We start from the raw sequence: 26928 nt of genomic DNA on the forward strand, positions 1-26928 counted from the left end.
ATTGACTCTTTTATCATATAATAACCTTCTTTGACTCCTTTTACAGTTTTTTGTCTTGAAATCTGTTTTATTTGGTAGAAGTATAACTACTCCTGCTCTTTTTTTGGTTTTTATTTGCATGGAATATCTTTTTCCATCCCTTTATTTTCAGTCTAGGTGTGCCTTCATAGTGAAGTAGATTTCTTGCAGAAAACATATGGTTGGCTTTTTTTTTTTTTTTTAAATTCATTCAGCCACTCTATGTCTTTTGATTGGAGAGTTTAGTCCATTCACATTCAATGTTATTGATAGATAAGGACTGACAACTGCCATGTTGTTATTTGATTTCCAGTTCTTTTGTGGTCCCCTCTTTCTTTCTTCCCTTTTGTATTCCTTTGTTAAAAGTGATTTTCTCTGATAGTGTGTTTTAGTTTCTTGCTTTTTATTTTTTGTTTATCTGTTAGTAGGTTTTTTGATTTGAGGTTATCATGAGGCTTGCAAAAAAGCATTTCATAACCAATTATTTTAAACATATGACAACTCTCCTTACAAACAAACAAGCAAAGAAAAATCTAACAGAAATTCCACTTTCTAACTTTTTGTTATTTCCATCCATATCTTTTTATACTATCTCTCAAAAAGTTGTTGTAGTTGTTTTTTTCTTTTTTACTTCTAAGACTATTGTAAAACAGCATTTTGTTTTGCTTCTATGTTGTAGTTAGTTTTGGTAGGTTTGTCTTTTAATCTTCCTACTCAAGATATAAATGGTTTATATCCCTCAATAGCGTATTCTATATTTGTGTACTTTTAAATATAGAATACTTCCCTCTGGCCAGGCTAGTCTAAATGCTCTCTCTGAGGGCGCCTGCAGAATTCTGCCCTGTGCTATGTTCCCCTGTGCCAGGATGGCCCTGAGTTTTAATACAAATTCCCACAATCACTTCACTCTCCCTCCCCTGGGCACACAGATTCTCTCTCCACTCAGTGCACTGGTGTGGCACTGCCAAGGGATGGGGAGAGGTAGCATAAGCAAGGCAAGATTCTTTCCTGCCCTCTTCAGTGCCTCTTTCCTAGATACAATGTCAAAGCCAGGTAGTACGATTCTTACCTGATTTTTGGTTCTTCTGAAGGTGCTTCTTTTATGGATAGTTGTTGAATTTGGTGTTTGTGCAGAGGGATGATCGCTGGAGGTTTCTATTTGGCGGTCTTGCTCTGTCCCCCTCATTCCAGTCTTACAGCTCATGCTACTAAACCTGGGAAGTCAACATGTGCTCTCTCTCTGTGCACACCCGCTTGGGAACTGAATCATTTTTTCTTCTAGTGTTCTTGTGTGATTTGTCTTTGGTGTTCTTCACTTTTGCTATACTGTATCAAGTGGTAGATTTAAAAAATCATTTATCCTGCTAGAAATTAGTTGTTTTGCTTGATGTATAAATGGGTATCCTTTATCTATTTTGAAAAATTGTTAGGTATTATCTTCCTCAAGTGTAATAACTGCTACATTTATCTCTTTTATTCTTCAGGAACTCCAGTTAGTTGTTAGACCTTCCTTCTTTAGTTCATGTATTTTATCTCCCTTTCTTATTTCTCTACCCTTTATCTCTTTGTGTTGCATTCTGGATAATTTCTTTTGATCCATCTTCTGGTTCAGACTTTTTCTTGTCACATTTCATCTGGTGCTAAACCCATCTATTGAATTAAATTTTAGATATTTTTAATTTCCAGGTACCTTTACATTTTCCTATTCTCTGCAGATGTTACTTGTTTATATTTGTATACTCTCACTGAAGTATACAAAGCATATATTTGTCCAGTTTTCTAGATCTGTTGTAGAAAGGATCTTGACTTTTAATACCCAAATTCATATAATTTACTTATTTCTTGAGAAGAGATATATTTAACTGATGTTCATGCAGGGAACATTTATATTTATGTTCACAAAAATCAGTACAACATTTAAACAAAATGATGGGCAGAAAAGTGTCAAATTACATTTCAAATACTAGTGGTAGAATGTAAGGAGCAGGGTAGAAGTTTTGAAAGCATTATGAGCATTGAAATAAAGTGAACATGTGTGTAGCATGCTGCTGGCACCAAGAGAGACAATGATATCATATTTGGTGTGAGCCATTCTCTGCCATTTTGTGCTCGTCCTGAACACATTTCCACAGTGCCTTTTTTGTTTTTAACCCCTAAAGTAGGTGTTTGATTACATTTGAGATAAAAATTACTGTTGGCTATAATTAGTGGTGCTACTAAACTGATTACTTGTGTCTGTAGTAAATGAATTAAAAAATCTGGCCCTGACCAAAGATTCCTTCCTTCAGCTCATGTTCCAGTGAGGTAAAGAGGCTTACTGATTCAGCAGTTTTTTTTTTTTTTTTTTTTTAGGTTCCTTTTTTAGGCATATGGCTTTTAACTGGCTGCACAGCATAAATATTATCTATGTTACCTACAAGAACTCCTCGATGTATACCCAGTCCTTCCATTCCTCCACATACTTTAAATTTTGTCCCAGGAATAAGTCAGATTAGCATACTATTACCCACTTACAACTATTTTTCTTAACCAGAACTTTGGTAAGATGGCACGGATTCATGGAGCTAGAGCGTGCTGAAACAGTCCTGGGAATCTTGTATGGATTGTCAGTATGCTGTCTGTAACGTTAGATTCCTCTTGATGAGGCTCATTAGGAGGGAAAGCTCCCTGGCCTTAATAATGGGAATAGTCTTTTTTCCCCTCCTCTCAAGCAATTAGCTTGCTTTTATCTTATGGATACCTTGAGTTGTATAGTCAACATTTCTTGTTGGTGTTGCATACCCAAGAAGTTTGGACTAAAGTTTAATACTAACTTTTACTTATTATTTAGAACTTTATGGGATGAATGCTTTGTATCTGTGCATTTCAAATCATGTTAGTAGTGTCATAAGATGTTCATAGGTGTGCTGGAGGGAGAAGAGATATTAAAGTGGCTTTAAAATCACCACCTAACATCTAGAGGCAACATGGGAAACCAACAAACTATGAGAAAGCAGCTGTATAATTAAAATGCACCTAAGTAAGGGATTCATGAACCAATCCAGTGATATCTGTATAGGGATAACCTTAAAGTTTCACTAGCTTCAATTATAACCTGTTAGTTATTATTAATATTTTAATATTCTATTGAGATATACTTTTCCTTACTTCCAAAGTACTTTCTCATTTGTCAAACATAACAGGAGAGAGAATGAACAATGTTAAAATTTTATTTCTGAAATGCTTTATTTTTGTAATCAGTACACATTATATTAAGTACAGTATTTCCTTAAAAATTAACAAACAACTCTGAATTTCACTGTTAGGGCATTGTTATGGAAAAGGAAACATCTGGCTCTTTTGACTTTTCTTTTTACATTTATCCACATTCCAAGTAGATTATCACAGTAAGGTTCCTCTGTGTTACTTTTGTCCAAGTTGTGACAACTGAAACAAAACACAAAATCATACATATAACTTTTTGTTTAAATCACAAAAGAAGCTTTCACATTCAAACATACTTGTAAACATTAAGAAATCACGCTATCATCATGGTAAAATTTAGGGTTCCTATTTTATTCACTGCATTTCTAGAATAACTTTAATTAATTGACTAATTAGTCAATTTAATGTTCACTAACTCAAATGTTTAACATTTGTAGATACTTAAAAATTGAATTGTAATAAACAGTGTCATGGCAAAGGAATGTAAACATTATTAGGTGCAAATTAAACTCATGGGAAACAAAAACCCTGGGAATAAAGAAATTAATATTAACTGTGAAAATGTAAAGAGAAATGTCATGAACGACTTCACTGCTGACAGTCCTCCATATATTTTTATATTTCTTTGTATTCTTTTTTTTTTTTGAGACAGAGTCTCGCTTTGTTGCCCTGGCTAGAGTGAGTGCCGTGGTGTCAGCCTAGCTCACAGCAACCTCAAACTCCTGGGCTTAAGCGATCCTACTGCCTCAGCCTCCCGAGTAGCTGGGATTACAGGCAAGCGCCACCATGCCCAGCTAATTTTTTTCTATATATATATCTTTTAGTTGGCCAGATCATTTCTTTCTATTTTTAGTAGAGACAGGGTCTTGCTCTTGCTCAGGCTGGTCTCGAACTGCTGACCTCGAGCAATCCACCTGCGTTGGCCTCCCAGAGTGCTAGGATTACAGGTGTGAGCCACCGTGGCCAGCCTATTTTTACATTTCTTAAAGATCATGAAAAGCAAAAGAAAAGACTTTCAATCCTGGAAGGCTGGATAAATTTCTATTGGATTAACTTTCCCAGAGATAACAAATTATAAACTTTAAACAAAATGCAAAAATCAATTACCCAAAGGTAGTGAAAAGCAAGTGAAAGCAAGCAGATTCTGGAGGAGTGTCAACACTTGGAAAGAGGGAACAGCACTGGGTAAACTCCTTGGTTCTGTAGCTCTTAGCATGAAGGCAGGCCATAGGATGGGGCTACAGTGGGCAGCTAGAACTATGATAGCAAACTTGCAGTCTTTCTTGCCTGAAGAATCAGAGGAGAGTGCTTGGAGCACCTAAAACTACTGGCAACTAAAGAAGATATCCTGGAAAGGAGAGAGCCAGAGAGAGAGAAAGAGAGAGAGAGGGAGAGAGCACGAGCGAGCACCCTAAATTCTGTGTACTGGTTGAGTATCCTTTATCCCAAGTGCTTGGCACAAGAAATGTTTCGGATATTGAACTTTTTTGGATTTTGGAATATCTATATAATGAGATATCTTGGGGACTGGACCCAAGTCTAAACACAAAATCCATTTATATTTCATATACACCTTATACACATAGCCTGAAGGTAATTTTATACAATATTTTTAATAATTTTGTGCATGAAATGAAGTATGCACATAAAACCATCAGAAAGCAAAGTGTCACTATCTTGTGTTGGCAAATTTTGGATTAGCGATGCTCAACCTGTATAGACTTTTCCTAAATCTATCATGAAACCCTGAACCACTCACAAATGGGAGAAAACTAAGAAGTGAGATTTGAGCTGCTGCCCAAGAAACAGAATTTGAAGTTTGAGTCCAACCAAGGTTAACTGCCTAATAAACCCCTAAATCAACACTCTTTAGGGAAATGAAATTGCATCTCCCAAACATAACATTCACAACGTTGAAGATGCAATCTAAAATTAGTCAATATATGAAGAAACAATGTGACCCATTCTCTAGGGAAAAGACAATCATTGATGACCAACCGTGAGATGACCCATATGTTGAAATTAATATAAAAGGTTTTTAAAGCTGCTATAATACCCTCAATGAAGAAAAATATGCTTACAATGAATGAAAAGGTAACACCATCATACGAACAGAAAATATAAAAAGGAACCAAATAAAAATTCTAAAATTGAACAGTAGAATGGAGATAACAGAGAAAGACCTAGTGAAAGTGAAGATAAAGCAATATAAATTATATACACTGAATGACAGAATCCTCAGAGATTTGTGAAACAATATAAAAGGTCAAATATACATGTAAATGGAATCCCCCCCAAAAAGAGAAAGAAAACTGGGCATAAAAATATTCGAAGAAATAATGGCTGAAAATTCCCTAAATTTGGTGAAGGTATAATCTTATAGATTCAGGAAGCTCAGTGTTCCCCAAGCAAGATAAATACGGAAAAGTCATACATAGATACCTCATAATCTTAAAATCGTGAAAGCAGCCAGAGAGATATGGTACATTATATATAGTTACATTGATTTGAATGATCACTGACTTCCTATCAGAAACAGTAGAGGCCAGAAGACAGTGGAATAACATCTTTAAAGTATAGGTATACCTCAGCGATATTGCAGGTTACGTTCAAAACCACTGCAATAAAGTGAGTCACATAAGTTGTCTGGTTTCCCAATGCATATAAACATTATGTTTAGCTTGTATTGTAGTCAATTAAGTGTGCAATAGCATTATATCTATAAAACCAATGTACATACTCTAATTAAAAAATACTTTATTGCTAAAAAATGCTAACGACCATCTGAGCTGTTAGTGAATTGTAATATTTATACTGGTAGAGGGTCTTGCCTTGATGTTGATGGCTGGTGACTGATCAGGGTGGTGGTTGCTGAAGGATGAAGTGGCTGCTAGCAATTTTAAAAAATAAGAGAACAATGAAGTTTGTTGCATCAATGGACTTTTCTTTTCATGAGAGATTTCTCTGTAGCATGCAATGCTGTTTGATAGCATTTTACCCACTGTAGAACTTCTTTCAAAACTGGAGTCAAGCCTCTCAAGCCCTGCTGCTGCTTTGTCAACTAAGTATATGGAATATTCTAAATTCTTTGTTGTCATTTCCACAATGTTCACAGCATCTTTACCAGGAGTAGATTCCATTGTAAGAAACCACTTTTTTTGCTCTTCTATAAGAAGCAACTTCTTATCTGTTCAAACATGATTATGGGATTGCAGTAATTCAGTCATATCTTCAGGTTCCACTTCTAACTCTAGTTCTCTTGCTCTATCCACAAGAAATAGGAAAAGAATTACTTGCCACAGTACATTTACTTCCTCTGCTGAGGTCCTGAACCTCTGAGAGTCATCCAAGAGAGCTGGAATCAGTTTCTCCCAAACTGTTGATATTTTAACCTCCTCCCATGAAATCTCCTATGTTCTTAATGGCATCTAGAATGGTGAATCCTTTCTGGGAGGTTTTCAATTGACTTTCAATGCCCAGATCCATCAGAGGAATTATTATGTTGTTATTATTATAGGGCAGCTATTGCCTTATGAAATGTATTTAAGTAACAAGACTTGAAAGGTAAAATAACTCCTTGATCTACGAGCTGCAAAATGGATGTTGCAGTAGCAGGCATGAAAACATTAATCTCCTTGTACATCTCCATCAGAGTTCTTGGGTGACTATGCACATTGTTAGTGAGCAGTAATATTTTGAAGAGAATCTTTCTTTCTGAGCAGGTCTCAACAATGGGCTTTTTGTAAACCACTGCTATAAACAGATGTACTATCATACAGACTTTGTTATTCCCTTTACAGAACATGGGCAGAGTAGATTTAGTATAATTCTTAAGGGCCTTGGGATTTTCAGAATGGCAAGTAAGCAATGGCTTCAACTTAGTCACCAGTTGTATTAGCCCCTAACAAGAGAGTCAGCCTGTACTTTGAAGCTCTAAAGCCAGGCAATTACTTCTTTTCTCTAGCTATGGAAGTCCTAGATGGCATCTTCTAATAGAAGGCTGTTTTGTCCACATTAAAAATATGTTTAGGCTGGGTGCAGTGGCTCACGCCTGTAATTCTGGCACTCTGGGAGGCCAAGGTGGGAGGAGCGCTTGAGCTTAGGAGTTCAAGACCAGCCTGAGCCAAGAGTGAGACCCCATCTCTACTACAAATAGAAATTAGATGGACAACTAAAAATAGAAAAAAATAGCTGGGCATGGTGGCACACACCTGTAGTTCCAGCTACTTGAGAGGCTGAGGCAGGAGGATTGCTTGAGTCCAGGAGTTTGAGGTTGCTGTGAGCTAGACTGACGCTATGGCACTCTAGCCCAGGCAACAGAGCAAGACTCTTGTCTCCCCGCCAAAAAAAATCTGTTTAGTGCAGCCACTTTCACCAATTACCTTAGCTAGATCTTCTAGATAACTTCCTGCAGCTTGTATATCATCACTTGCTGCTTCATCTTGCACTTTTACATTATGGAGATGGCTACTTTCAATAGACTTTGCAAACCAGCCTCCACTAGCTTCCAACTTTTCTTCTGCAGCTTCCTTATTTCTCTCAACCTTCATAGAACTGAAGAGAATGAAGAGAGTTTAGGGGTTTTGTTCTGGATTAGGGTTTGCCTTAATGGAATATTACGGCTGGCTTGATCTTCTATCTGGACCACTAAACTTTCTCCATTACAAACAATATGGCTGTTTCACTTTCTTATCGTTCGTGTGTTCACTGAAGTAGCACTTTTAATTTCCTTCCCATTCACAACTGGGCTAAATGTTTGGTACAAGAGGCCTTGCTTTTGGCCTATCGTGGCTTTTGACATGCCTTCTTCGCTTAAGCTTAATCATCTCTAGCTTTTGATTTAAAGTGAGAGACGTGTGACTCCTTTCACTTGAACACTTAGAGGCCACCATAGGGCTGTCTATTAATTGGTCTAACCCTAATTTCAATATTGTTGTCTCAGGTAGTAGGTAGGCCATAGGAAAGAGAGATCAGGGAACAGCTGGTCAGTGAGGTAATGAACATGCATTGTGCCCCATAATGATTACAATAGTAACATCAAAGATCAACTGGTCAGGGCTGGGTGTGGAAGCCCATGCCTGTAATCTCAGCACTTTGGGAGGCCTCAGAGGAAGAATCACTTGAGGCCAGGAGTTCAAGACCAGCCTAGACAACATAGCGAGGCCCTGTTTCTACAAAAATGAAAAAATTAACTGGGCCAGGTGGCACACACCTGTAGTCCCAGCTACTTGGGAGGCTGAGGCAAAAGGATTGCTTGAGCCCAGAATTTGGAGGTTACAGTGAGACATGATGCCATCATTGCACTGCAGCCTGGGCAACAAAGCAAAACCCTGTCTCAATAAAAAGAAGAGAGAGAAAAAAAAAAAAGAATAAAGGTGAAATAAAGACATTTACACATAAAGGAATATTAAGAGAACTCACTGCTAGCATACTGAGCTACATTAAATGCTAAGAAGCATTTCAGTCAACAGGTGGAAACCAGAATCTACTAGAAATGGAGATCAAGAGCACTGGAAATCATAAGTATTTCTGTAAATGCAAAAGATGTTTCTTTACAATATATATGACTATCTGAGGTACAAATGATAACACTGTCCGTTGTCTTGTGAGGTTAATGATGTATTTAGATGTAAAGTATATAATCAGCACAGCATTAATGCCGAGAGAATGGGTCTATATAGTTTGAAAGTTTCTACATTTAATATAAGTGGCACAATATTAACTCTAGTTTACAAAAAGTTAACAATGTATATGTTGTGATCTCCAGAGCAAATGCTAAATTAATAATGCAGATATACAGCTAAAAAAAAAATCTGTGGATGAATTAAAATGGAATCTAAAAAGTTTTCAAATAATACAAAAGAAGCCAGGAAATAAGGAACACAGGAATCCCAAACAGGAGACTAAAATAAAGCAAATAGTGAAACGGTACACAATTAGATGTTAACAGATGAAAAGCTCCAATTAAAAGGCAGAGACTGTAAGAATGTTAATTAAAAAAAAAATATGATCCAACTATATGCTGCCTACAAAGTAAGCACTGTAACAGATAAGTTCCAAGTAAACAGATGAAAAAAGTTAAAACATGCAAACAGTAAGCATAAGATGCTAGAGTGGCTATATTAATGTCAGATAAAGTAGACGTCAAGACAAAGAGCATTATCAGATATGTAGACAAACACTGCATAATGATAAGTGTCCATTCATCAGGAAGATACATACACATTTATGATTATTGTATCTAATAACAGCTTCAAAATACAAAAAGAAATTGATAGAACTAAAGGGAGAAAGATAATCATAGTTGGAGATTTTTTCATGCCACTCTTTCAGCAAATGATGGAATTAGACCAAAACCCAAACAAAACAAAGAGGATCTGAGCAACGGTATCAGTTATCTTGACCAAATTGATATTATTTATAGAACCCTCCACTCAACTTCTGCAGAAGCACATTAAGTACACATGAAAACGCCTCAATAGTTGAAAACATCTATAAATAATACATGGGCTAAAAAATAAGTCACAAACTACAAAATATTTCAAAATGAATGTTAACAAAAATGACATATCAAAATTTGTGGAATGCAGCTAAAGTAGTGGTTGTCAGAAATTTTGTTTTTATTGTTCTATATGGTCTTCTTAATTTTTAAAAACAAAATTTCAGTAGATTTAGGAGGTACAAACCAAATTCCATTACAGATATATTGTATAGTGGTGAAGTCTGGGCCTTTAGTGTATCCATCCCCTGAATAGTGTACACTGTACCCAATAGGTAATTTTTTATCCCTCAACCCCTACCAGCCTCCCCCACTTTTAAGTCTCCAGTGTCCATCATACCACTTTGGGTGTCACGTAGCCATAGCTTAGCTCCCACCTATAAGTGAGAACATGTGGCATTTATTTTTCTGTTCTTAATTTAATTAGGAAATAATGGCCTCCAGTTCCATCCAAGTTGTTGCAAAAGACATAATCTCATTCTTATCGCTGAGTAGTACTCTATGGTGTATATAGAGGCACCACATTTTCTTTATCCACTCATCAGTTGATGGGCATGTAGGCTGATACGATATCTTTGTGAATTGTACTGCAATAAACATACTGGTGCAAGTATCTTTTTGATATAATTTATTTTTCTCTGGGTAGATATACCCAGTAGTGGGACTGTAGGATTTAATGGCAGATCTGCTCTTAGTTCTTTGAGAAATCTCCATATTGATGTCCACAGAGGTTGTACTAATTTACATTCAACAGTGTATAAGCGTTTCCTTTTCACCACATCCATGCCAACATCTATTTGTTTTTTGACTTTTTAATAATGGCCATTCTAATTGGAGTAAGATGGTATCTCCTTGTGGTTTTAATTTGCATTTCCCTGATGATTAGTGATGTTAAGCATTTTATAGTATCTTTTTTGGCCATTTGTATATTTTCTTTTGAAAAATGCCTGTTCAAAGTCATTTGCCCACTTTTTAATGGGTTTTTTTCTTTCTTGCTGAGTTGTTCAAGTTCCTTATAGATTCTGGATATTAGTCCTTTGTTGAATACATAGTTTGCAAATATTTTCTCCCATCTGTAGGCTATTTACTCTTTTGATAATTTGCTGTGCAGAAGATTTTTAGTTAAGTCCCATTTGTCTATTTTTGTTTTTGTTGCATTTGCTTTTGGGGTCTGTTAATAAATTTTTTGCTAAGACCAATGTCCAGAAGAGTTTTTCCTGGGTTTTATTCTAGAATTTTTATGGTTTCAGGTCTTACATTTAAGTCTTTAATCCATCTTGAGTTAATTTTTGTATACGGTGAGAGATAAGGATCCAGTTTCATTCTTCTGCATATGGCTATCGGATTTTCCCAGCACCATTTATTAAGTAACGTGTCCTTTCCTCTGTGTATGGCTCTAAATGTTTAACTTAGAAAAGAAGAACTAAAGTTAATAACTGAAGTAATTTTCCAACTTAAGAAGCTAGGAAAAGAAGAGCAAAGTAAATCCAAAGTAATCAGAATGAAGGAAATGATTAAGAATATAAATCAATGAAATAGAAAACAAACAAGAAAAGTAACAGACAACATCTGGTTCATTAAAAAAATTATGAAAATCAAGATTCTTCCAGTTAACCTAAGAGAAAAGATTCCATTTATATGATGGTCTTGAATAGGCAGAACTAATGGTAGAAAAATATCAAGACAGTATTTGGGCAGGGATTGACTAGGAATGGAAACAAGGGAACTTTGAGGGGATGGTAGTGTTCTACATCTTGATAGGGGTTTGGGTTACTCAGGTGAATACATCTGGCAAAATTTAATATGTACATTTGATATGTGTGTTTCACTGTTGTAAATTTTGCCTCCAAAGCAGTAGGAGGGGGAACTAAGCAAATAATGAATTGAAGGTAATGATACTGGTATTGAAGTACTAAGGAGGGGAAGTGTACTAGTAACAACAATTTACTTTGAAATCAATAAGTTGTAGCAATACAAGATTGAGAGATGTATAGGTTTCTTATAATAATTATAAAGCAAGTACAGTAAAACATTGATAAGGAGTGTATAGGTGTTCACTGCAAATTCTCTTCAACTTTTCTATATGTTTGAAATTCTTATAATACCATTGGGTCACTACTTGAAGCTTAACAATAGAAGAGCCACATAAGGGTAAGGAAGTTGTGCTGGGAAAATCAATGCTAGGAACAGTTGCTAACAATGAGCACAGGGTTCGGTTATGATTTTTATGGCAGCTAAAGCAAAGGTGAGTGAACATTATTGGTCAGGCTACTGAGCATCCCAATTAGTTAAAACTTAAGAAAGCTAAGATCAATATAATTATTGAGAACATCAGTGGGAACAATACTAAAAGGATTGTATCGACCATATGTAAGCCTCAGTTACTGCTGCCATTAACTTTCAAGGTAAACATAATTCCATTGTATCAACTGAGAGAGACCATACTATCCTCCAAGAAAGCTACTTAATTTCTTAGGCCCAATATATGGTGATATGCTTGGCTAAATCAGCAGTGAGGACAGCATGTAAGGAAATACTAAAATAAATTTTGTCTAATTGAGTATACTACTCCGATTTTGAATTTCCTGGATTTGCCATTGCATAAAAGAGTTGCGATAATGGAAATAATGTTACTCATCAGAGTTTTCTTCATAGTAGTCCATGGAAAAACCTTATGTTGTTTTAGCTATATGATTTTTGGTTTTAGCTGGTTCTCTTTCTTAACATAGTCCAAGTTGCTTTTGATATTTTTTAACAGAAACATACTAAAAAGGTATACTTTACCTGTTTTATGAACTGTGTAGCATTAAAAAGCTCACTGCAGCCATATAAAATGTGTTTGCCTTGCTTCCCCTGTAAAAATCAGAGTCAGAACTCAGATATAAGTAATAAGAAATATTTTCAGTATTCCCAAGGAAAGAGATTAACCTACTAGGACTTTCTTTTTCCCCACTTACAGGCCTTTTTGAGGGGGTGGTGGTCCTGGTGGATGTTAGTGTACACATCTATCCTAAAATTTTATGAAATATTTTTTCCCCAAAAATATATATTATGGCACACTATTGGTGCCATTTCCTATTACACTAAAAATAGAAGGAATCTGAGGACTGCCACATTTATCTATAAAATCTTAGATCAACATTCTTCTCTTATAGGATGTGAACTACTTGAAGAACATATTATTAGAGTTTTGTTATGCTGAAAATAGGATACGGTGCAGGTAGCATGGATTGTTCTTTTCGTCTCAATTGTGCAACATAGTATTTACAAGTTAATATATCTCATTCTACTTTGTAACTCTATGAATTTTATTCCTGATTTTGACAGAATGTTGAAACCCAATCACAACAGTCAAAACTTCTCTACTAGAGAATTTTGGTAAGTCCTTAAAATGCTGAATTTACTGTATGTGTTGTGAACTTGAAGGTAAATTGATAAGATTTCTTTTGTAAAGTTTATTCTATAACAAAGTAATTTAATAATTCATCAAAGATCATAAGAATGATGGCTTTGTAATGTAAGAGAAGGACATTTCTCTGTGAATGTATAAGCTGAATAAACATTGTTGGCTAAATAAATGTCATAGCTGGCCATCTCTGAGAATAAATAAAACAAGAGCCACACTTCACTTGATGGTATATGCAGCAATTACACAGCGTCAATATAATTGGGATTCTTGAGGCTACACAGGATATACTCATGAGGCATTATTAAAAGTAGAAGTTACACCATAGATGGAGAAAGAAAGCATAGGGAAACATTAGAGGGGTCCAAAACTTTTAGGCACAGCTTCCAGGATCCTACCTTAGTAGCACAGGATGCATTCATTACATTTTCCATTGTGAACCACCAAAATACATTCCAGATTCTTTAGTCTCAGGGGAGTTCTAGCATTGTTCAAGGACAGGCCTTTTATACCTCTCTGGTCACACAGGCAAAATCAGGATGCATGGCCAGGTTCAACAGCAGAAACCAAGGGAACATGACAGAAACCAGGGCAAACTGTAAAATCACTCTTTTAATTTTCTATTAAATGATGCTGGAAAGCTAGTGCAAGTTGCCCCCAGTCTATAATGGACCCTAGCACGGGACTATATTCATCATTAGTTAGTACATTTCATTCAGGTTTGGCCAAATGTCAGCACCACGCTTCCTAATATTCCTGGAGATAAGCACAGGGTTGCAAGAGACTAGCTGAGATTAATTCTGTTCTTGTACAGTCCACACTCCTGCTCCCACCCCTGGTCAAACTTTCTTAATCAAATCACTCATCATCATTACTCTTTATATATCTTTTATAACACTAAAATACTAATAATTTATATCATTAAAATGAGGTGTAGGTGTAATTTTAAAGAAATATTGTAGCTTACAAACTATTCCAGTGCAAACTTAATCACATATAAGCTTGATAACTTTTATTTCTACTCTTGGTTAAAACTTAAACTTTATGAAATGTACCAATATATTGATTCAATGTAAAATTAAGTATTAGCTAAATCTAGTTCTTTCTCTAACCATCAAAAGAGTATCTTGTGGTGGTTTTAAGCCAATTTCCCAATACATTTGGTGATTGATTTTTATCAAAACACTTGGTAATACTGATATCAATCAAATTAATTTTACCAATCACAGAGTTATATACTAAATAGCAGACAGAAAAAAAGGAAACCAAACAGCAGTTACATAACGAGCTAGATTAACATCATTACTAAATAAATCAGAATTACTATAGTATTTTCTTTATCTTCTCAACAAAAATAGCACTTGCTCATTATTTCATGAACTAGTATAAATCCAGGACAATATGTTTTGTTTCATACTACACAGTTGTACTGACATGGATTTAATTTCTAATGATGTGAGGGAGGCTGTCATAGACCTTCTGAATAGGGCTGAGTGGCAGGAAAAAGATTAGAATTATTTGGAACAAGGAATAAGACTAAAAGGATTTTAAAAAACCTTTCAGGACAATTAAACTGGGGGGCTTTGTAGCTACTAAAAATTTAATGGATCTAAAGGGCATCTTTGAAAAACGTATAGCTAATGTCATACTTAACGCTGGAAGACTGGATGCTTTGCTTCTAAGATCAGAAAGAAGACAACGATGTCTGCTCTTGCTGCTTCTATTCAACAATGTATTGGTGGTTCTAGACAGGGCAGTTAGGCAAGGGTAAAGATATAAGATGAACGTAAAAAAATCAGTTGGATTTCCATATACTTGCAATGAAGAATCAAAAATGAAATTAATTAATTTCATATTAGAATAAAAATACACAGGAATAAATATAATAAAAGGCGTGTAAAACTTGTATTCTGAAAACTACAAAATATTATTGAAAAAACTGAAGATAATTGATAGATGGAAAAATATCCCATGTTCATGGATTGGAAGACTCAACATTGTTAAGAAGAAAACATTAACAGATTCAACGCAAACCCTATAATACCAATTTGGAATTTATGTCTTTGTAGAAACTGACAAACCGATTCTAAATTCATAGAGAATTCCAAAGGACCCAAAAAAGCCAAAAACAATCTTGAAAAAGAATAAAGCAGGAAGACTCACATGCATCTTGATTTCAAAACTTCCTACAAGCAATGGTAATCAACACAGGATAGTACAGGCACAAAGATACACCTATAGATCAATGACACAGAATTTAGACTTCAGAAATAAACCTATACACACGTATGGTCAACTGATTTTCAACAAGGTTGCCAAGAACATTCAACGAGGAAAGAATTGCCTTTTCAACAAATGGTGCTGGAACAAGAGAATAGCCATATGAAAAAGGATGAAGTTGGACCTTATTTCATACCATATAAAAAATTAACTCAAAATGGATCAAGACCTAATGTAAGAGCAAATTCTGTAAAATTCTTAGAAGAAAACATAAGGATTCTTACATATGACAACAAAAGAAAAAATACATAAATTGGACTGCACCAAAATAAACTTTTGTACTTTAAAGGAAAGGAAACCAAACCAAACCAAACCCAAAACCAAAACCAAAACCACAACCCCCAAAACAAAAAACCCAAAAAACAACAATCCAGAGAATGGGAAAAATTATTTGTAAATCATACACCTGATTAGGGACTTGTATCTAGATTATATGAAGAACCCTTAGACATCAAAAAATGAAAAGGCAAAATAACCCAATTAAAAATGGACAAAAGATCCGAATAGGCATGCCTCCAAAGAAATGGCCGATATGCACACAAAAAGATTCTTGACATCATAAGTCATCAGGAAAATGCAAATTAAAACCATAATGTAGCTGCACACCTACCAGGATGGCCAGAATCAAGAAGTCAGATGACAAGTGTTGGCAATGATGTTGAGAAATCAGAACACTCATACACTGCTGGTAGGAATGTAAAAGGGTATAGCTGCTTTGGAAAATTATCTGCAATTACTCAAATGATTACACCTAGTTATTATATGACCTAGCAATTCCAATTCTAGATATATACCTAAAAAAACAAAAACATGTACACACACGATTGCACTGTCCATTAGCTATGGTTCCAAGTGGACAGTTATAGGTTGTAGGCAGAATACATAATCACTTGGATTTGTACACCTGATAGCAGTAGGAAACACCTTAAACATTATTAGAAGCCACAGCAAAAATTGTTTCACTTTAGACTCCATATTTATATGACAAAGAAACTCATTTTACTGCAGGTGCAGTTCAACAATGCACTACTAGGAAGCATCATATAAAACAGACTGACTTATATACCTTACCAAACATAAAGTACTGGGCTGACTGAAACTTGGAACATATATTTGAAACACCTACTTTCCAAACTGGGTGCATTTCTTTCTAATAAAAGACAGAGTGATTTGCATGATGGAATGTATTTTAAAACATGATATGCACGGAATTAAAAGTGGAGTCAATACTGGATAGATTATTGAAATAGTGCAAGAAAAATGAGGGGTAAGGTGGGATGAAAACACAGACACTTACAAAAATTTTTTCTGCATTTGTAAAAATTTTTCTTTTTCTATAACTGATCCAGTAGTATAGGCATGTGGATTGCACATACAAGTTCTGGAAGAAGGATCAATTACAAACATGACATGATAATATATCTCTAAACAGAACTGAGGAATGATGCAATGGGCTGTTTTTCTTTGTGCCTATCTAAGCCTAGGATTAATGGTTTACTGCATCTTTCCTCACAAGTGGACAAGACAGTCTTATAAGCTTGCACTTACCCAACCCTACTTCATGTGACTGGAAATGGACAAAGGGGAAAGCACTGGCCAGTCTCATATTGCTCTCAGCTCTGTGGATAAGTCCTCTTGCTGAATCTCATGGTCTTTTAACCCAGGGGTTAAGGTCTGAGTATAGACTATAAGGTCTGACTATAGAAAAGAAGGGAAGTCTTTACTCAAAGGGAGCCATTGAGTAAATATTACAAAAAAGAGAAAGCTCACATTATCTTGGTACCTTCTGAGAGGCTGAGGGCAAGAGAATACTACTCTTAACTATATTTATATATGCCCATAAGGCCGGCTGAATTTGAAGGTGCCCAGGATGGGATGTAGGAGATTTAAGAAGAATTTATTCTGCAGTTAGATATGAAGAGGCATGCACATTGACTCAAGAAGGATTATTAAGTATGTTTCTCAATTATAAGCTGAAGTAGCCCAAGGAAAATGGCTGAGTATCTTGGCAGAGTCAGCACAAAGAATAAATTTACTGGAGACTTGTAAATAGAGAATATAATTTCCCCTAATCAATTACAACATTTTGGTATATGAGCAAGAGCTGATTATGTTGAGAAAGATAAAAAAAAAACAAACCCTGTAAATCTAATTTACTTAATAACAATCATTAATTGCTATTTGGTGCAATACTGGTATCACTGGTAAGATTAACATGAACAAATCCTATGACAATATGGATATAAATGAACAAATGTACTGGAAGTTGATTTAAAACTTCTACAAGATGTTCTTCTGATGGAAGGTGATAGATTAGAGAAAGAACTAGATTTAGTTAATAATCATTACCCTATTTCACAAAATTCAACTTTCTGTAGTAGAAAGAGATTAAGAGCTGTCATGCTTATGCATGATTAAGAACAAGTTTTCACCCAACTGTCTGGTAAATTACAATGTTTCTTTAGAGTTATACTTTAGTCACTACACAAATGATGTGTAGTGTTGTTCATCCTTCTTGTTTTTCTGTTCTATAAAAGATGCCAAAAGAATGATGATCACAAGTGATTAAAAAGCTTAACCCAGGGTAACAGTGTGTGGAATGTATGGTCTATTGCAACTTTGTATTTATCCCTGGGAACATCTGGAACTAGTCTTGTTACTAACCCTTGGCCAAACCTGAATGAAATGTACTACTAGTGATGAATATAGTCCTGTGCTAGGGTCAAGACAGACCAGTGTATTAGAGCTTGTCAGCATTATTTACAGAGATGGTTTGCACCTGGTTTCTGTCATGTTCTCTTGGTTTCTGCTTTTTGGCTTGGTTATGCAACCTAATTTCAGCTGTGAAACCAGAGGCGTATAAAAACCCCTTCCGTGTATATGACTGGGGCTCCTCTAAAACCAAGGTATCTTACGTGTATCTTGGTGATTCATGATCTGAAGATGAAGCCCATCTTACGTAACTCAGATAGGATCTTGGGAGCTGGAACTGTCAGTTTTGGACCTCTGTGACATCTGCTTATGTGGTTTTTTTCTCCTGTACCATAACCCCTACCTTTGTTAAAGCCTTACGTGATTATTATTTAACGTTAAATGAATAAATGAAAATTACAAAATGTCATTGTAAAAATAGCTAATTCTGTTGCCCCTACATTTTAAATGCTGTTTTTGCTCTTCAAGCTGTCACTCCCTGCTTCTATCAGCTTTGAGTTAACACTCCACTTCTAATTTGCTACCTCTAAAGCTCCTGTTTGCTGGGGGTGGGGGGGGAGCGGGAAGACATTTCAAGTTTGTTAAAAGTATGTTGCTCATTTAAGTCAATGGGATGGCAATAAAGCGTGTATTGAAATACATGAGCTCTTGTAATCATTTCACCAACGGAGATTTTTTTGGAAGAAGAGTTTGCTTGAGGTCTCTAAGCATTTAAAGTTATATTAAGATAGACTGCTGCAAAGTACATTATATCAATAAGATACATCATTTTCTAGATCAAGTACAATTTTAGGCCAGAAGTAAATATGATAGGAATAGGAAAACAATGAATATATATATGAATATTTTTCTCTATATGCAGGATTTTAAACCTACCCTCCTAGAAAAGGAATTATGTAAGGATCAGGACAGCCACCAGAGAATGCTAGTGTCTTAAGACATAGAACTGTGAAACAGCAAATGATAGAATAAAAAGGCCAAAATGTACCTTTATGTAGTCGACAAGATTCTGATATTCAATGTAGTTGCCTCCCCCTACCACAAAAACAATAGCCTAAGAATGCAAACAGAAAAAAAATAGGTAAGTTGAAAGAAACAGTTAAAATAGTGTTTTAACTGTCAAGCAACATGGTTTTTAGTCTGGAACCTATTCTACAATTGAGGTAAAAAATACCAGCTAGCCAAAGGTCACATTCTAAACACCTTGTGCTACTTTAATTATAAAATTTATTTCTAAGAAGTCCATAAACTTATAAAGTCTACTGAGTGGTAAAAAGTAGAGATTTTTCAGAAACAATTTAGAGGAAAACAACTACATTCTTCAATTAAATGATACTAAATAAATCTAAAGGGCTTTTTCCAAAGGACATTTTTGAGTTTGAGGTTATTTACTGTAGGCAGGAAAACTAGAAAACCTAACATTTCTATAATTTTCAATATATGTTACTGCATTTGTTTTTTTCTGAGAAGTTTCTTTGTTTTTCAAATGAAAACACAGTCACGATATCTTCACAAATGTCTGGATTTCAATTTTAGAAAAAAGTTCCACCCTCATAAAACTCTTACTGCAAAATGAAAGATTTTTTTCTGTTAACCATTTGTGTCAATTATTTTTAAACTTAAAATATTAAATATAGTTGAGAATAATTTTTTTAAAGGAATCTTGGGGTGCACAGAATTAGATTTATGCAGATTACTATACACTAATCCTAACAAAGATAGTCTTCAAGACTGCTTTGTCACCTTTTCATCTTTCCTTTCTAGGAGCAGAGAAATTTTGTATGGAACTTACCTCTTGGAATGGATTTTTGTTCCTGGGAACTGAACTGTAATAAAGAAAAATTGTACTGAAAAATTCACTTATGCCTTTAATTTTGGATAAAATAGGTATGGGAAACACATATACATGAGCTATTAGACAGGTATTTACAATTATACTTCCTTCACCCTCTTAGAAGGGTGGGTCCTTTAGTTTTGCAGAGCCGGGTAGTAAATTGGGATGCAGAGGAAGAAACTAGAAGAAGTAGATATCTCAGTGTCTAAATGGGAATCCGGCAACCTATTGACTTTAAAATAAAATTCTAGAAGACTGAGCAGCAGCTCTTGTGAGGATGAGTGGAAGTCAGTGTAAAAGGTGAACTGATAAAGCATATATTTTATGCAATAAATTTTCACCACATACAATATTATAATTTATAGATACCTAAATTTGTGGAAAAATGGTATAGACACATGCATGGGAAGGATACTCATGAAAGGGGGAATGGGAAGAGGGATCTGTCTGTATTTTGCTATAGCTTGTTATTTCTTATATTTATTATAAAAATACTCCTTGGTGTCCAAGAGATCTTTAATCAAAGGCATTTTTCAAAGCTTTTGTGAGTCAGATTTATTTGTTTTGAGTGCGACACAGTGTGACTTTACAGGACTACTTAGGTTTTCCTCAAAAGTAATTTTTGAAAATCTCACCTGAGAAGAGAGCTATTTTAACTTTCCTTAACTGTTCAGAGGCTGATTACACAGTTCTATCATCTTTTCCTCATTTCTATGGCCTGTCTGAATATTCCATAGAAAGAGCTAAAAGTCTACCTGATTGAAATGCCTCATCAGTGTTTAAAGTCCTCTAAGAACAGATATGGGATGAGGAAGGGGAGACATAAACAGAACAGTATTACTAGTTATTAATAACCAAAATTTAATGGTGATGAGATAGCTCAGGAGAAGGCACTATTAAAAATGAAACTCTAAGCTTATGTCTTATCAGTGCTAATACTCATCATCATTATCAGGCATAAAGTACATTTAGGATTAAAAGTTTCTCAGTAAGTTTCTAAGAAGCAAAATACAGTTGTTTCTTGGTATCCACGGGACTGGTTCCAGGACCCTTTCTCACAGATACCAAAATCCACGGATGCTCAAGTCCCTGATATAAAATGGTGTAGTATTTGCATACAACCTATGTTCATCTTCCCATATATTAATACTTCAAGACATCTCTAGATTATTTATGATACCTAAAACAATATAAATGCTATATAAAGAATATAGCAAACGAGATAGTTTACCTTATATTCAGTATTGTTTAGGGAATAAAGACAAGAAAAAAGCTCTGTACATGTATTAATACAGACACAACTGTCCCTTTTTCCCCTGAATATTTTCGATCCATGGTTGGTTCAATCTATGGATATGGAACCCATGGACGGAGGGGCAACTGTACATCTACTTGTTAGCTGAATGCAAGGAAGGAAAAAATGTAAGCTGGAGAATGATCAATATAGGAAAAGAGTTGCAAACCCACTCTTTTAAAGTGAACAATTCAGTGCTTTGGGTATATTTACAGAGTTGTATAATCATCACCATCTGATTTCAGAACATTTTTATCACCCTAAAAGAAGCCCTGTACCCATTAGTAGTTACTCCTCATTTCCCCTTTCCATAATTGAGTCTTTGTCAAGTTCTCTCTTGCCAACTGCAGCAGTTATTAGCAGTTCTTATGCAACTTTGGTAGTATTTCTGGTAAGTTCAGAAAAGAGAATACTTAAAGTTATCAAACAATTTAATAATCTAGTGACTAGATTGTTTGTCCTAACTACCTCCAAAGATGTGAAAGCTTGGGATACAGCAAATACAAAGTTCTAAAGATCCTACATATAAGGTACAAGCAGGAAACTACCTTCATCTACGGTTTACTGCTAGAGACAATCATTCCAAGTAGTCATCTGCCCCCCCCGATTCTGCCTATTCTTTCTCTGTATCTTGTAGGTTATTTTTCATATCACCATTAATTAAATCTTCAAAAAACAGCATCCACAATAAAGAATACCTTACCATAGGCATGCCTATCATAAAATATAGAAATTATTTATAGATTGTTTCATTGCTATCAAGTGTTATTTACAGCAGTGGTTCCCAGGACTTGAATTTTATGGACCAGTTAAATAAAAAACAACAAAACAACTGGTACCCAACATAAAGCTCTTATCTTTTCATTTGGTCATTCATTTAAGAACACACATTATCCACACTCCCCCACCCATGCTTAGTACTTGGGAGGAAAAACACCAAAATGCTAAAATAAAATTACTGGTGATCATCTCTGGGAAATGAGTTTATATATACTGTTTTCTTACCAGTTTTCTATATAGCTTGAATTTTTAAAAATAAGCAGGGCTGCTTTATAATAAAAAAATCAATTATTTCCATTCTTGAAGGGAAAGATCCACAACAAATTAAACAAGACAAAAGCTCCTTACCTGTCATTGCCCCGCAACATTTTGGGATCAAAATATCTATAGTCATCAGTTTCCTATTAGAAAAATAGAACTTTACTTAAGACTATGGAATTTCTCTTTAGAAGGTCATAGTTTGCATTAGAGTATCTTATTTTAATGAATCTATTAATTTTGTAGAATGTATAACCACCCCTAACACCTAATGATCGCTTCCTATGTGCTAAGCTTTATTCTAAATGCTTTACATGAAATTATTCACTTAATCCCCCTATTAGTCTATCAGGTAGGTATTATTATTATTCCCATTTTTCAGATGACCATGCTAGGGGACAGAGAGGTTATGTAGCTTTCCTAATGTCACATAACTATTATAGTAAGTATGGGAACTCCAGGATTTGAGCCCAGGAAGTCTAGTTTCAATGCCCAAGAGCTTCTTAACCACCATGCTATACTGCTTCTCAAAAATATACCTGTTTTAGTGGCCTGAAAATAGCTAAGTAACTTAGGTATTTTTTTTAGACTTTTATTATATTATTTTTATATGCCTGTGATTTTATTAAATATACAGAATACCTAATACAGGGTCACCATCTCTTTTATCTGAAACCTTTGGTGTTAGAAGTATTTCAGAATTTAGAATTTAAAAAAGATTTAGATAGGTAATATGGTGCATATACTATATATGATGTGGGCAGTATCCCATCATCTAACATGTTATTATGGTATTTCTGCAGCTAAATATATATTAACATAAGATAGAATAAATAAAATTTATAAAGAGCTTCAACTTGAGTCCAGGTCAGGTTTTTGCCACCAAATGAGTTTACAAAATCTTTTAGTTTTCGGAGCTTTTTGGACTTCAGAGGTTGTGGATAAGGGGTGGGTGTACCTCTACACTAAGTTAGAAACTTAGCTTCTTGGATATTAAAGGACTTGTAAAGTCCTGTTCTACTGCTTGTTGATATAATTACTTCCTAATCTCTGCCTCCCGCTGTTTCCATGGCAGAATCAGCCAAAGAAACTCATTCTTTTCTGGATCGTGGATGGTCCTAGCAAAACCTGATCAATGACAATACTACATGTGTTGTTACTATTTAGTCCTGTACACAGTGGTGGACACTCCTATTCTATCACAACCCTCTCTATAACTCTAGATGTAGCATCAGAATCTTTCAACACTTTGCTTCAAGAAACCACCACCAGCCAGACTTAAAAGGCAAGCTGAAACCTATCTGATATCTTGCCCTAATTTCAATTTATTCAATTAAGAAATCAAAGGAAACCACTTAACAAATGTAACTGGTAAGAATGCATCTAGAATTAGGTTGTATCATTTTAAAGCATTTGAAATAGTTACACTCAAGATTACTTGCCAGGTCTAATTTAGTATACTTTGCTAAACTCTTTAGCATTTTGCTAATCTCTTCAGTGCCTTTAAATCAACTTGCCCATCTGGAAACAGGAGAGGGATAAGAGAATTCAGGCAGCAGGCTCACCTAGCAGATGGATGAAGAAGTGATTTCAAAACAGAAAAAAATTTACTTTTTCTAATTAATTAAAAAGTATCTGTCTGCAGTAATGTGCCTTCAGATGACAAGTCAATGAAACTGATAAATGAACTTCGTAACTTGGCAAAACATTTGTGTAAGATCCACAATTTAGCCATCCATGTGTATATGACAGAAATGTAGAAGAAATGTACACGTTGGAATCAGCAATAGGCAGGAAAATAGAAGTAATGGGTTTTTGTTTCCAATTCTGCTATTAAAAGTAGTGTGATTTGGAAGTCACTTAACATCTCTTGGTTGCCTCTCCTCCATGGTTGAAATGACTTACAATGTTTCCTTCAACTCTCCAGTTCTGTGATTTCAAGACAGGCATATAGTTCATGCCCTAATCAATATGGCATAATGGTAGAAAATTTGGCCTTTGGTCAGAATCCCAATTCTGTCATTTATTAGCTGTGTGTCTTTGGGCAAGGTAATTGACTTCATTTTGCCATCATTTCCTCATCTATAAAATGAAAATAATAATAGTACTTTTTGGGGAAAGTTCTAATGAGGATTAAATGAGATAATATAATAGGGTCAAAAATACTTTGAATGGCTCCTGGCACATAATCAATGTTAGCTACTATCATTATTATTCTTCATCTCAACTTCAAGATTGGGGCAGTAACAAAATATCCTAAACTTCCTTAATCCCTTGTGTATTTGGCACCAGTCTAAAATTTTACATTTATTTTTAATCTTTATAATTGCTTGGGATAATATTGTCCAGAAGTTTACTGCTTATTATGAAGCAGTATTCTCTAAGACAATTACTCATAATTGTATACCTCTCTTAGGCTTTTCAAGAACAGCCCCTTCTTCACATATTCCAGGATTTAGTGACAAAGTCTATTATTACTTCATTGCAAACCACTTTATCTGTACTGATTCCCAGATGGAAGAATACAATCCTTTTTAGCTCATCATTATAAACAATTCTCCCGTTCCTTTCATAATATTAATTGCCCTTTTGGGGGTATTTTGTTACACTATATCTTTGTTTTCACAAGTGAATTTTAAAATTTGTTTTGTTAGTTTCCTTTAATGTTGTTATAATCATGTTTTTACCACTGCAAAAAAAGGTCTCGTTAATTTGAAGACTCTGTTCTCATGCTCTTTCTTAGGTCTGGAATCCTAAGTAAGCCTCACTGCAAGTCTACAGTGATTCAGATCAAATCAAACCATGGTTTTGATGTGGGTAGGATCATGCTGCCTTTTCTGGATTCTAGACTCTCGTGATAATAACCACCTTTTGGTTGCCACAGTAACAGGATGGGCTGTTTTATGAAACAGATTGTGATGATTTTTATATTCCTTTCTTGAATTGTAAACAAATAACTTAGAAACATTCCTTAAGTAAATGCTAATAATATTTATCCATTTGTCTCTTCGCCCAATGATTTGTCTCAATTTATTACTTTAGCCCCAAAGAATTTAGTGCCATCTGAACATATGCACTTAAACTTTTTACTATGCATTCCTCTCCTCATTTAATTTTCATAAAATTTAATTTTTATAAAATTAGATTGGTCTAGTGCTCTTTATATTACACCAACTGATGCTCACTGCTTCTTTTCTCATTTACAGAAACTTGCTCCTTAGGATATATTTTACATTAAAAAAAATCTATAGAATATAATTTACATTAAATTTGAATGAAAGCTGGCCAGAATGGTTGTAGCAGCTGAGAAAACCAATTCCTAGTGTCTGTGATAAAGGCTAAAAAAGGCTCTTTGAGAACACAAACTCTTTCCTTTCCCTCATGTACTGTGCTATGATTAGGCTCACAACAAACTCAATCTGCTCCTATCGTCTTTCATACTAGTCAGTTTTATACATTCAAGAATTTACAAGTACAATGTTATATGCTACTCACAGGGTTTGACTTCATCTCCATCAGATTGTCTAAAATACGAGTAACAGGTAGATTCTGTGGAAGAGATTAGTGAGTATTTTGTTAAATCTTATAACAAACCAAAGTTCCTTCTATTAACCAAACCACTTAATCATTTCAGTTAAGTATACTTACCTTTTAATTAAACACATTCCAAGAGTAAGTATTTTGTGAATGGTAAAGATCATGTCATAGACGTAAATACCCTTGGCACTATAAGTTTCCATAGAAAAATATAATTCTACCCGTCAAGTTGCCAAACTGCTGCTTAATTCTGGAGCCACCTTCTCAGAAAAATGTAATTCTAAATAAAAAGCTCCTTTATGTGTGTAGGTGTATTCAGGTTTTAGTACAAATGTATATTTGGGCTTTTTACTTTATTGGGTGTTTGCTTTTTAATACTAGTAATTGCAAGCTTTTGTTTTGATCAGAAAAGAATCCCATGGTGAGTGCCAGGTGCACTGTCTGGAGAATGGACACGCTTGAGGCTCTGACTCAGGGGGATGGGCGGGACACGGACAACGTATATAACCTGAGCTTTTGTACCCCCATGAAGAGCTGAAATAAAAAAAAAAAAAAAAAAAAAAGAATCCCATTGTATTTTTCATTTCCTTTCTGTGGACTGTAAGAGTTTTCTTTAAAAATAAAGTTTGTGTAAATGCATAAGATTAAATGATCTAATAGAGTTCATTCATTTTTAATTAAAGGATATTTGTGTATTTTGAAAAATGGGGATATGGATACATACACAACTTTATTGACCATTTTATTTTGCCTGGGATAGATTCCAAATTTTCAATGTTGTACTGCATTGTCTTCTTACAGAACAAACTCCACTTTGAACATGAAATGTACCACACAGGTATTGGCAGAAGATTATCTCTCCAGACATGCTTTACAGGCCTTGGGATAAGAAATACTGTTGTTACATTTCAATCTGACAAGTCTTATCATTATTTTGAACATAACAACACATGAAGTATAGAAAATTTACTAAGTGACTTGAGTCAAAGTGTATTCCTACTGGAATGGTATTCTGCCCATTTTGAACTGATATTTCCTTTGTGAATTGTACAGGATGTTTTGGAAAGAATAGCTGTATTTTTTGTATTTTAGAGACTTCATACAAC

General features: G+C 34.9%; 1 protein-coding gene across 1 annotated transcript in view; it reads right to left on the minus strand.

Moving 5' to 3' along the window:
* Positions 1-3209: 3209 nt before the first annotated feature.
* Positions 3210-26928, minus strand: part of SCFD1 (sec1 family domain containing 1) — a 101154-nt gene continuing 77435 nt past the window's right edge. Inside the window, exons 20-25 of the mRNA XM_045569339.1 lie at positions 25781-25834; positions 22376-22428; positions 19912-19945; positions 19108-19173; positions 12506-12574; positions 3210-3444 (exon numbers count right to left, since the gene is read on the minus strand). Of these exons, the coding sequence (XP_045425295.1) occupies positions 3421-3444; positions 12506-12574; positions 19108-19173; positions 19912-19945; positions 22376-22428; positions 25781-25834 (300 nt within the window). The 3' untranslated portion in view covers positions 3210-3420. The remainder of the gene's footprint in view (positions 3445-12505; positions 12575-19107; positions 19174-19911; positions 19946-22375; positions 22429-25780; positions 25835-26928) is intronic.

This window comes from Lemur catta, chromosome 1, assembly GCF_020740605.2.
Source record: "Lemur catta isolate mLemCat1 chromosome 1, mLemCat1.pri, whole genome shotgun sequence".
Lineage (NCBI taxonomy): Eukaryota > Metazoa > Chordata > Mammalia > Primates > Lemuridae > Lemur > Lemur catta.